The following is a 13421-nucleotide window of genomic DNA, read 5'->3' on the forward strand; positions in this document are numbered from 1 at the left end:
CATTTGCTGCAGGCGCTGTCTGATGCTGGTATTTGTTCCCCGTGTGTTTCAGCGGAAGAGCAGCGCCCCAGAGACCGAGGAGAAGGTCAGGCGACTGAGGAGGAAGAACACAGAGCTGGCTGTTCTGGCAAAGAGGCTGGAGGACAGGGCAAGGAAACTGCAGGAGGCCAACCTCAAAGTGGTACGCCACGCAAATATGAAACGCCAAAGATATTCTCACAGCACTCCGTGTTACACAGCAGCCTGTTCGCCCCCAGTCTGAACCCAAGGCTGCGAATGACTCAGCATGAAGCGCCCCCGTCCCAAAATCACATAGTCTTGATTTCTGGTTAACGGTGAGAAAGAGAGCAGTCAATCATGGGATCAATAACAGCCTGGTGGATATGAAGCAGTAATATAGAACAAGCTTGTCCTGGAAGTCTTATACAGTATATGTGGCATCACATAAATCAACTTGATGTTATTCGATACAGGATGGAGTCAATAATAATCTGCAACAAACCATAGCAAGATGATAGTGTCTTCAGCTCCAATTAAAGACACCAAAGTTACACATTCTCTGATCACCTCTGCTGAGCAAATCAATTTCTTAGAAACAATAATCCACCAGAGAATTGATTCTAAAGTGATTCCATAAATTTCTCAAAGGATATTCTTCAAAATATGAAAAACTAACTTCAGATGACGTTTAAATTTGACTGTATACTGAGGACTGCTTTACTGCATTGCTGCTTATTTAGATATCGTCTGTACTGCACTGGTTAAAGATTTGTGTGCAGCAGTTTAAAATGCTGAGAAGACGAGCAGTAAAATTCTGTGTACTTCACTACTTCGCTTCTCGGATGCAGGCAGTCAAGCAATTAACTTCTGCAACGCAACAAAATGTACAACTTCATCAAATATCTCTGTGCACTCCTGCTTTCTCAGACACTCCTCTAAAGTCCAGGCAGTGCTTTTAACAGGCACTGCATCGTTTTAAAGAGTAAAAACATTTATTTACAGTTCGGTAGAGAAATTGTTAATCAGTGTCTTTGCAAATAGGATGAATCCAGTGATATAATGGTCTCTGAGCATTTTGCAGGCATCACTGTCTGATGTTGCATTATGATTATATTTCACCAAACTGAGAGTGAAACTTTTCCTACAGCCTCTTCTCCTTTTTGTGCAGGGTATTGTCATTCTGATAAAACTGCACTGACAAAAGGTGCATGGTGAATTGTTTCTTCTGCTGCCTTTGGCCTCAGCCTGAGAGAGGTTGTAGATCAGTGAGAAGGAGTTGGAGGGTAATGAAAGACAGTTTAGGAAACACTGGAGGATACTTTTCTGTCATTAGTTCCCTTCATTCAGCCTGTCATCTGAATACAATGGAGCTGAATTGAAAGAACACTGCAGCAGCTCAGTGCCAAATAAACAATAGAAATGAAAATAGCATATTTCATACATGAGTAAATCTCCTCCGTGTTCAGGTGAACTCTCCGTCCCTGCTGAGGCCGGGGTCAGTGGAGCAGTACAAGAGGGCGTTTGCCCGTCAGCGAGCTCGTGACCTCGCGCAGCACGCTGACGTCCTGCTGTCTAAGGACAAGGAGATTGCAGCTTTGCAGCAGGAGTGCAGGGAGCTGGAGGAACGGCTGGGGACATCCAAGGTACCGTCAGCCTCTACTGATCTGCTCATTCATAACTAATTATCTGACTCTGGTTTTAGCCTTTCACCCCACACTCATGGTCACAGCTGCCGTTTTTTAATGCCACAAGCACGCCCTCTGCAGGACAACATAGGCATCCCTCCCCCCAGCCTCACCCTAAGCCCTCATTACCAAGGCTGCGTCACTGCTGATGTCTAGATAGATGACAGTGCAGGAATAGGCGGCCTTTCTAAGTGCCTGTTTGTAATTACCAGTGACTCAAGAGCTGATTCTCCTGAATGTGAACATCTGTTGGGTTTAATAATTAAGTGGTTTACTGGGTGAGCTGTACAGTGATCTAGTGATAATGTCTGTCTGGACTTCATCCTGTGTTCTACTTAGATTCAACTGGTAATTTCAGACATCATTTTGATATGTTATTTACTTCTGAAGAGTTAGACTTTACACTATTTACATCACCTGCAAGTAGAAAGTACAATAAGCGGCTTTAAAGCAATGTAGCATAGATATTCTTCGATACAATTTAGTGCTTGGTCAACAGAAACATTTCAATGACCTGAGTCGAAGATGTTTGTGTGACTCTCTGATGCTCCTGCATGCGTCTGCACAGGCCTCCTCTCTCCCATCTGGCAGAGTGGAATTTGAGAAGCTGCTCAGGGAGTCTCAGAAAGAGGTGCTGCGGCTCCAGAGGCAGCTGTCAGTCTCGTCATGCAGGGGGCAACACGTCCAGAGCTCAGACCAGGACAGGACAGTCGAGGAGGAGGAGGAGGAAGAAAAGGTAATGTCATCTCTCTCACTGTCAACGGTTGGTTTTGCTTAAGCTTAAATATTTCAAACTAATCATGCACTGAGGTACTCCGGTGCGTTTGGTACGATGCATCACTCAGTAATGTAAACTGCAGCCCTCTGACTTTTTCCCAACCTTGTGTATGTTTATGTTGGCAGGATGCTGTTTTGCAGTGTTATATAAGGGCTTGTGGATGGACTCAATACTAATCTGCCACAAGCCATAATGAGATGATTCCCTGTCTTGAACTTGGGCCTGATCAAAGATACCAAAGTCACACACACTCTGATCCCCTCTGTATCTAATGCCGAGTTTGTCCGGATCCAGTTCTTAGAAACAATCATTCACCAGATAAGTGATCCTCGGATCCAACTAGATCCTTTGCAAAAGATGAGCATATTTTTTGAAATATGAGAAGGTTACATAATTCAGTATTATTTGTAATTGCAAGATTTCATTTATCCACACTAGTGAACATCTGTAGTAGAGGGAAATGCCGTGTCCTCTTTCTCTCTTTGACTGAGATGTTTAAAGACACAGTTGTGTGTTTAGTAAGCTCAGCATGCACCGCTTGACAGGAATACATCTTATTTATTTATTTATTTATTCATTAATAAGTTCCCTCTGCCTGTGAAGTTGAGTGAATTCTCTGCCTGTCAGGCTCAAATGAGAATGCCGATTGTGGTAATCTCTCGTTTGTGGGACGCACACACGCACAACCAGTGGCACGCGCGCACCCAGAAAGGGGCCATGTTGTGTGAACTCTAATCCCCTCTAACAACAGAATGGTACAGTCCAGTAATCCGCTCTCTGTTGCTGTGGCAGCGGTGAGAGGGTTTTGGGTGGTAGGTAAGACTCCAGCCGCACTAAAGACTTTTCTAGCTCGCCCTGCTCTGGATAACTAGCAGGCCAAGGGAAGCCTTGAAGTTGCCACAGATCACACTAAAGGGGTAGGTCATCTTGCGAGTTTTGTGGTGTGTGCGTGCGTGCATGTGTGTGAGTCTCAGTGGATGCAAGTAGATCTCTGGATAAACCTCCGATGTGTGTGCTTGGTCTGACACTGAAGCCGTGCAGCACTCAAAGTTGAGACTTAACACTAGCAACTAGTTGGTGTCAGGACCACCGTGGGACGTCTGGGAATTGGCTCAAAGCAGCAGGAGGTTGCAATATCTCTTATATTATTAAAACCAGCCGCTTATTCTAAAAAGCTTTTAGGATGTAGGATGTTACATGCCTCATCATAGTAATGCAATATGACTCGTAGCTGAGGGGATTTTTCTTTTAGCTCTCATAGCTGTTGTTGTTTTTTTTTTAATATTCATTTCAGTAAATCCTGCAGCAAATCCCACCGTCGTCTGGGACGGACGGCCACTTCCTTACAAACCAGAAGGAAAAGGGGCGAGTGCGAGGCCTAGTCAAGGGCAGCCTGTCAGAAACCTGCTTTTGTAACAGTCATATTTCGGAGCTTCCAGATGTAGAATTTAGACGGCGCGACTCAGCGACGGGGTGGTGGGAGAGCGTCTGATTGGTGGAAATCGATATGTTCCGTATTAAAAAGAAAAATCAACGGCCAGGCCAATCCATTAAGGTGCTTTTAAAAGAAGTGATCCAGTTACCCGTTTCAGTAGTCTGCAGGGATTACACCAATGTGCTTATGGCATTCAGGGCCTGCTGAATGGGATCTGGCCCTGCTTTAGTACGCATGGGCCCAGAGTGTACTTGATCCTTTCATGTACATGGACCACATCAGTGTGAAGTGTGCACAGTGGCACCTCGCCGTGTGATGCCGTGTGTGCACACACACACGCACACACAAGTGAGTTTGTAGGCCAGTTGGCTGCAGTCTCATCAAGAGAACACTTTCAGGACAGGACTGCAGCTCCGGTTATGCAGTGACAAATTATTCGTACGGAGGTCTTCATGTGTCGTGCAGGATTTTAGAAGTTACTTTAAGTCAGATTCCCTTTATGTCCCTCCGAAGTGATGCATCAGGAAAAGTCTTGACCTTGAGTGTGGGTCAGCCAGGTTTGCTGGTTGCAGCAGGAAGAGCATCCAGTTTAAAATCTAGTTTGGTACAGGTTGCAGTGACTTACTGTGGTGACTTCTTAAATAAAGCAGCTAATTGATGCTTTATTTTAAGTTTTTAGAATTATTCATTGTTTTTCCACTTCTTTTCAGTATTTTTACCACAAGAACTCAGAAGTGCAGATCTGTCAGGATGAAGAAGGAGAATGTCTCACAAGCGTTAGTTCTCTGTTTTTATGTTTCGACAAACTAACCATAACCCAGCTAAGCTGAAATAACTAATGACTTCATTTTTGACATGAAACTGAAAACTCATTATCAAAGGTATATTCATCTTTAAAACCTTTCAAATGCATGCAGTTATTATGTTGACCATGCTAAATTTGTACCCAAGTCTATGTTTAAGTTCATTCATCTCTTTTTGTCTTCAGAATAATAGATTTAAGGACTGAAGTTCTAAAAAATGGATAAATGTGTTTAATTCGTTCAAGTTTTCAGTAATCCGGTTGAAAATGTTCACACTCATTTATTGCTTGGATAAACACTGAACGTGTACATTTCATAGACATTATTTTTGAAGAAGCAGTGAAACTTTTTTGGAGACTTTAAATCCACGTGGCTGAAGCTCAGGATCCACTTGATGTCTGCAGTATGAGAATGAAGATCCAGTGTTAGGTGGAAGCATAACAGATGATGATATACATGTTTTTGCTTGATGTGCACAGTGAAAACAAATATATTGATCTTGAATGAATATAAATGTGCAAATTGTAGTAACAGCTTCTTCTAGTTTTTGCTACAAAAACAGCTACGGACTGACCTGCTTGGACCGTCGATGTGAAATTCATTCAACCGGCCCCCTTCCTTTTCCTGCCTCAGCTGATAGCTTTATTGTGGAAGACATGTCCTGTTATCACACCTTCAGCACTTTTTCTTGTCAGTTTGATCGAAATCCATTTCCTCAATGACTGTGGAACGTGACAGCGGCGTTTCGTTCTGGTTGGTCAGCGGGTTAAATCCTGGCCGTCATGTTAGATAATGAGCGACAGCAGCAGCAGCAGCCTGAAGCAGGATGTTTTCACTCAGAGCTGTAACCAGCTTTTCATCCTCAATCATTTCATTTTACTGCCGTGGCTTCATGTGCATGCGGGTGTGAGTGTATTGATCCCGTGCTGCTTACTGAATGGAAATGGGTTTTACACTCACTCAAGTGTCAAATAAAGTGAACATCCCGGTAGAATAATAAATTTACTCTGGCATTGCAGTGAATAGAATTCATCCCACTTTGAATCCTCGTGAAAAGCTTGCTTGATTCGGTTAAAGATTCATCTGAAGAGTATACAGCCATTTTTTTTTCACTTAGACCTTTTTTCAACCCGATAAAATTCACACAGTACGATTGACAAGCTGATATTCCATAGTTCATGAAAGACTTGGACAAACACTAGTAATCAAAGCTGCCACAGCAATGAACTCACAGTGGACTGTTTGATTGATGATATAAACAACGCTGACTCCACATTTTTTTCTTTGAAGGTTATTATTTAAGTTTATAAATATGACATCTTCTTTTTTTGATAATGGTGAAGTCGTCTACTTCAGACAAAGTTGGCGCAATTTTAGGCCGACGTACATTTCTTTAAGTATGCGCTTCTCACCAACATCTGTTACTTTGTGAGATTAGGTGGACTCTAACTGGCTTCACCCTTTTGTTTTTTGTTTTGTTGTTTTGAAGAGGAGACAGTCCGGGAGCATTATGGGAGTAACTTGGTGGTGGCGGACATGTTGGACTTGCTCACAGCTCGGCTCATCATCAGTACAGAGAATCCTGTTGAAAAAGTGTTCAGTCGGACCCGCGTCCACGCATAGAGCAAACAAACTTTCTCAATTTCCTGTTCTTTCTTTGCTTGTTGATTTGACTCAGTATGGAGGATGACTTTATTACGTGGTGAGAAATCATTTTTTTATTTTCCTGAACAAGTTTTACTGCAGCTCAATCTCATAATTATTGGAGAACTCTTCAGAAAATCTCAACTTGTAAAAATTCCACCTGATCACCTTTGTCTCTACCCCTGAAAGTGTCTTTTTAACACCGCTATATGACCTCTGCAGGATCCTTGTTTTTCATATATTGCGTGTGTTTCCTGAAGCCCTGTACAGTGTGCCGTTTGCTCACTTGTTGCCTTCCTCTCAGTTATCTTTATGAGAAAAGAGAGCGACACTCTACACTGCTGGTCGGGTCACAGTAAGTTTTGTTAGGTCAGTGTTTTGGCACAAAAACCTTCAAAGCGACTCATAATAGCCTGAGCTTTGGTCTAATGCTCTGTGTGTCAGTCCTTTTATTCCTCCCAACATTGTATAAACGACATATTATATAATATTCTTCACCCCTGTGCTCATCCAGCAAAAACCATGTCAAAATTATATCACGTCTGGACGCCGATTATATCTGTTTTCAGCGCGGCATTGTGAGCTCTCACATTTCCCCCCACCAACTGCTCTTTTAAAGAACCCGGCCTGTATGTGGGTGAACAGTACGTGCTGTGCTCCTTATACCGAGGAAGCAGTGTGTGTCACTTTAACTGATTCAACGTCCTGAACGAATAGTAAACACTTTTAGGCCACTTAATTATTAGACTGAGAGGTCAAGTTCTTAATTCGATGAAGGAGTTGAGAAAATGAGATGTGAAAGAGCACTTAAATAATAATAGAGACAGATTGGGTTTGTTTAAGTGTCTGTAAGGATATTAGCCCAGCCACTGCTAATTTGTTTTTCTTGCTTTGGTGCTCGGCTGCCAGATTGTAGCTCCAAATGACACACAAACACACACACACACGCAGTACTACAAGCTAATTAAGAATTACAAGAAGATCGACTGGGTTAACTATGACCGACCAAACGCAAAGGCTGGATGTTTGCCAGGATGGTAGGATCACTTGGCACGTCTGCGCTGGTGAGGAACGTGACGGGATCTTTAGCTATCTGCAGAGAGACTCTGGTGCAGAGAGAGAAAAAAGCTCCCATTTGGAGCCCTTGCTTCTGGGCGCTGTTTTTGTCCAGGGGCCAACAGAATTAGTGCCTCCTGCTGGCCTTTCGTCACCACTACTAACGCCCATCTGCTCCGCTGTCAGGAAGCTAAACCAGGGATGGCTTCAGACATGCCACTGAAATGGTGCTAAACAGACTCGGCATGATTTTCAGCTCCACACCGCAGTCTCTTTGGTCTTAATATATCTCAGCAGACCAGTCTGATTCCAGTGTTCTAGTGAGTGTTGTCCTGTGTTCTGGTGCAGTTGCTTGGTGTAGAGCGAGACTCAGGGAGGCTCAGGTTTCTGTGAAACAAGCTTTTCTTTGATTTAAAATAACTTTAAGCCAAGAATAGCACAGTGATCAAGTATTCTTTTCAGAAATTCTAGAAACCTTTTAACTGACATTATCTCCCCAAATCTGCACAGGACACACATATTGATATTTATACTGTAAGCAGAAAGACACATTGAACTTAGACGGAAATTTTTCCAATACCAAACATCTCTTTAGTGTCAGCTATGAAATTTCACAGAAGCTGTTTACCAGACCATCTTTCCATCCATCTTTCTTACTCCTTTTGTCTTGATGGGGTCACAAAGGTCAGGCTCGATGTGGTGACTTGTCCTTGGTTTAGCCTGTCTATGCACATCGCTCCAGTGCCCTGTTGGATAACTTAAATGAAGCTCTGTAGAATCTGGATGAATGGACGGCCATCCAGACTGGATAATATCCCAGATTATACTGGGAAAGAAAACGGGGCTGTCTCTTCTGCAGGTTAGAAGTCCATCCATCAAGGAAGCTTCCAGGTCACAGTGAGAAAGGTGTGTTGTTTGAGTGTGTCTTACTTGATATCGAAACATAGTATCAGCTACACCAACTTCCAGAAGTATCTGTAGCCCTCTAACCTCTGCCACCATGACCACAAGCTCACAGTCAGCACAAAGAAATGTCTTTGCTAACTTTATCATTTCTCCTCCAGCACCCATTTGGGACACACATTGCTTGAACAACAAATTTACAGCTCAGCTTAAGAGCCATTGGTCTTGAAATGAGACTTGATCATGTGGTTTGATATATTTTTTCCTCAGTGTGTATTCAAATAATCCCGAGTAAAGTAAAGTGAAACTTTATAATTTAACGAAGTCTGTGTAGCATTTTCAGTGTAGCATAAAATAAACTGACCTTTCCTTCAGTGCATCACAGAGGTTGTAATGAAGAGCACACGTAAGAATCCTGATATCACACACTTCAAAGAACAGCAGCTTTTGTAAGTTAAAGCATCCTAGAATGAACATAGCTTGTTTCATATCACACACAAAAGCTCACTGTGGCTGCTGAAGAGAGTAAATATGACACTTAGTTTGGTGCCTTACTTCAAGCTTCGATTAGTTTCCATTTAAGAAGGAAAAAGTGGTCTTGGAGATGCTCTCTGTATCCTGATCTCTTATATCTTCAAAATAAAGAACCAAGCTTTTACTCTTCAATCACCACCTGCTGCCTCCAGAAAGATTTGCACCATCAAAACACATGTACAGGCTACATTTCAGGACCAATAACTGTCCAAGTCGTTTCTGCTTCAGCACGGTTCGGTCATGTTTTGCATGACTTGCTTGTTTAGTCAGTTCTGCAGTATTCAGCTGCATTTCGACCAAAAGTACCTGGAACCCTTCATTATAGTTACTTCTCTTCAAGTCACTAAAAAAGGTTGATGTTCCTGACGTTTTCACCGCAGTCTGGTGCCAGGAGTATCATGCCTGCAGGCTGCTGACATAGCAACAAGCAAGGATTGTGGATGCACTGTGTAGCTACAACTAAGACATCGTAAGAGCAAAGGAGAGGCTGCCATCCTGGATTGAGGACCTTAAACGTGAAGGAAGTTGAACTTTCAGTGCTTTTGATGTTTTGATTGGAATTGGTTTCATTGAGAAAACTCTGGAAAGGTGAAAAGAACTCATAGCAAGATGGGTCTGAACACCAGAAAAAGGTCAGTTCTTCTGTTTAATCAGAGCACAATGGTCTTAGATGAACACATGCAGTTGGCACAAAACAGGAGTTTAAAAAAAAATGGTTGATATGATATGATGCAATATATGTGATATAAATGGAGAGAAGTTTTCCATTCACATATGCTCAACTGTGCAAACCCCACCCCCAATGTTTTTAAACCTTTCATGCATGCAACAACGCTACTGGGCACTTCTGTAGCTGGAAAACTAAATTTTGACTTGTGTGTCCAGTAGTGTAGTTCATGTGATGCTTCCTAGTACTTGAGGAAAGTTCCTGTGATCCAAATGCAGCGAGTGACTCTTACTTTGAGTGTGAATTATTAAGACTGCACTTGAAGACCACAGTGATACAGACACAGACTACAATTAATGGACTGAAAAAGAAGAACAAAGCAGTACCTGCGAAATGAAGTGTGAAGTGAAATGTGTTATGTGTGCATTTATTTGTCTTCATGAAAAAAAAAAGTTTGTTGTAGGATGATCTTTGATCTTGCACAATGTAAAAACTACACAAGCAACAGCTGGAGAAATAAGCGATACTCATGTCTTCCCATGGATGGGAACTTAAGACACTGAAACCCAGAACTAGAGAGCGCCCATGTTTTCAGTGATGTAGCAGTAAAAGCTATATACCTACTGCTTGCAAAATATCATTAGCTAAGAGACTGAGTCTACAGTCTCTCATGCATCCAAACATGAGCCAGACAGATTTAAATAGTACTGATTTCTCTTGAAAGGTTTCAGGTTATTCATATTACATTTTTTGGAACTGTTCATTAAATGTGAGCATTTGCACTAAAGCTGAATGAAATTGACTACTCCTATTGTACTGCTGAAGCCCGAATAAAATCAAACGGGGTCATTTTTCCACTCACTGTTCAGTCTTCCTGTATCATTAAAATCAACTCTTTTCTTTATTGTGGAATCGATTTTTATTTCATATAGTACAGCTAAACAAAGTATATATAACTTCTTCTCATGATATCCAGAAGTCCCACTTGTTTAACATGCAGAAATTTCCCACAGAGACGAGCGGTGTGTCTTTGAGTGTATAAGGCAGGAGAATGTAAGACAGCGATCTCCTCTGCAGCACGTGGCTGAGTGCCTTTGATCCTGTTATTGGGTCATGGCCTTGGCTATACTAGCACAGTTCTGCTCTGAACATAAGTAGGTTTGCTCTAAAATTAGATGCTGATTCCCGACTCTTAGCCCTTAACCAACGTCAGCCCGACGCCCCCACCACCGCCACCTGGATCTCACTTAAAGGAATCATACAGTCTCGGAAGATGACTGTGTCACAGGAATTACTTAAAAAAAAAACCCAACCTACTGGGAAGCGCCCAAGTTATCTCATGCAGGCTAATTAGAAAAGACGGCCGCACTGTTAATGTGTTCCAGTCATGTTGTAGGCCAGAGGGATTCCCTCTGGATTATTCATTGATTGTAGTTGGACCACAGAGAAGCAGGCTAGCTGCTAATCCCTCTCTCATAGGGGGGGGGGGGAGGGGGGGGAGGGGGGGGGGGGGGGGGTGGCGTGGCGTTAAAGGTTGTTGTCCAATGCAGCAGCCATAGATCTATTTTCTTCTCAATAAATGCTTTTAAGCGATTGACCCCCCCTGTTTGCTCCTCAGGTTGTAGGAGAGACCCCGTGTGTGGCATTAGATGAAGCTCCATCCAGGTGTGAGAAGACTCCCGGAGAGGAGGAGGAGGAGTCCGGGCTGCGAGTGACGCCCCAGCTGGGCCTCCGCCCGACCCCCTCCTACCAGGAGGCTCGCACAGAGGAGCAGCGCCTACACTTTCTGGTGAGTCCACCAATCACTGCAAGAAAAGTCGTTTGACCTCCAGGGTAAAGATGATCTGAGGGAATCAGAGCCGCTACAGGTTGATATCAAAGATTTACAAACAGTGGAAGTTCCTAAATTGAAGAGACAGAGTTCCGGCAGCAGTAACTATAGGAGCCCTGCGTCCTTCACTTTCACTCAACAGCCTGAATGTCAGGACTGTGGCTGAGCCGGCCGCCACTGAAGGAAAAAACTACAGTCCGATTTGTTATGTAATGCTGGGATTATTTTGATCTTGTCCCTTGGAAACAGAAGAGCAGCACATCGCCCTTACTGATTCTACAAGTAGGTTGCAGGGCTTAAACAGGCCACTGCCCCCTCTTCAGCTCTGTGCTGACTTTCTTTGTCAGGGTGGAAAACGGAAATTCCCCGCAATGCTGATACTGTACATCTAAATGGCAAAAAAAAGAACTTAGATTATAGGAAGAGATTACAGAGGACAGCGCAGGAGCTCAGTGGTGGTCAGCCTGCACGCCGGCGTCACTGTCATGGACTGCTTTTATCCATTCACACAGATTTCCTCAGTGTTCAGCTTGGAGAATGCTGGATGAAGATTTTAACTTAAGCTGAGGAGTAAAAAACCCGACTTGTGACCCAAACCACTTAAAACAAGATACAAATGAGAAGCTAATCCTTATACACCAGATTCTGTTTACAGTACTACAGGTATGAAGAGCAGTGGAAAGAAGCATCTGTTTGTCCATCCTGAACCGTCTCCACATGCCGACGCCACCGAGGCTCTGTATTAATCCCATCCCGAGCTGCTGTGCAGATACTCTGTGCTCTATTAATTAGTCTGGAGTGGCTTGCCACGGTCTTATTTCAGATGCTACGGTTTTTGTAATGGGATTTGTGGCTTTTTAATATGATGCACCCACCAATTACGGACGGATTTCAGTATCAATTCCCATCACACACCATTATCATGCTCTTAGCTTCTTCACCATTAACATGAGTGTTTTATCAGCGTCCATGAGCAAACTAATGTCGTCAATTTGGTGAAGGGTCACATTCAAACCTGTTAGTCATGCTAATTATTAGCATGTAAGTCTCGTCTTAATGTGTGTACTGATGTTGTGTGCTGTCCGCTTGCATCTGATGGTGAAAGTTGAAGATAAGCTGTATAGGCTCATGCAGAGCCGTACAGCGAGAGAGCTGCGACAGTGACCGTTTGGTTCCACCATTTTTTGTTCAGCAGTCATCTCTGTAGAAAATAAACAATACAGAGACGACTGCTGGACAAAACATTTAGCAGAATGGGTGTGGGCTAATGTGGCCCGGGCAGTCTAGGCTTGCTTTCCAGTGCAATTCTGCATTGGCTGAGCTACACCTGAAAAGGAACTCCATTTGCCCTCAAACCACTCCAAAGTGCATTTCATAGTTTGAAGAAACTGAGAACAAATGGCTAAACACAGCTTTTCACATGCTAAGAAGAAAACAGCATCCAAAGAGCTCCAGTAAAAAGACAACAAAGAGGGCTACCATGACTTTAGTGTAGAGTTTTAGTGTTTTTGTTTAGATGTTTTACTGATTTGTATATCTTTGAAAGATTTGCTTTAAAATATATTGATTTTATACATTAAAGAGATATATTTTAAAGAAATATTGACTATCAATACTGATCAGTCTATTTTAATTCAATCTGTCATCTTTCATAATGTCAGTATTTTGTTGTGAAACTGCCTATTTTCACATCTAAAAGAAACATCAATGGCACATTTAATGGATATTCTTCACCAGACCTGATAAACCTTGTGTTTTAAGATTCTTGCTTTTGTATGTTGTATCCAGAAATCTGTGTGTTGTAATGCATGCAGCTTTTCTTAAAGGGGTGAGTCTGGAAGCCACTGCTTTCAATTTTCCTCAAAGAAAACAACATGTACATTTCACAGTGAAGTTCAGCTTTCTGGTGTGCTGTTGTACTGCATGGGAGATGAAACACTACAGTGTACAGTAGAAAATGACTTAATGGAATGATTTAAAACAAACTGCAGCTTGACACAGTGAGGATAATTTTACAAACTATGTGCATCTTATATAATAACCATTTCTTTCAAGACTTACCCAGTGCTTGGCCCTTGGTTTCTT

At 42.6% G+C, this 13421-nt stretch overlaps 1 protein-coding gene across 1 annotated transcript in view; it reads left to right on the top strand.

Moving 5' to 3' along the window:
• tspoap1 (TSPO associated protein 1) overlaps positions 1-13421 on the top strand; it is a 58950-nt gene that overhangs the window by 19533 nt on the left and 25996 nt on the right. Inside the window, exons 5-8 of the mRNA XM_030100531.1 lie at positions 53-181; positions 1467-1643; positions 2254-2421; positions 11124-11294. Coding sequence (XP_029956391.1) covers positions 53-181; positions 1467-1643; positions 2254-2421; positions 11124-11294 — 645 coding nt within the window. The remainder of the gene's footprint in view (positions 1-52; positions 182-1466; positions 1644-2253; positions 2422-11123; positions 11295-13421) is intronic.

This window comes from Salarias fasciatus, chromosome 10 (assembly GCF_902148845.1).
Source record: "Salarias fasciatus chromosome 10, fSalaFa1.1, whole genome shotgun sequence".
In the NCBI taxonomy this organism is placed as follows: Eukaryota; Metazoa; Chordata; class Actinopteri; order Blenniiformes; family Blenniidae; genus Salarias; species Salarias fasciatus.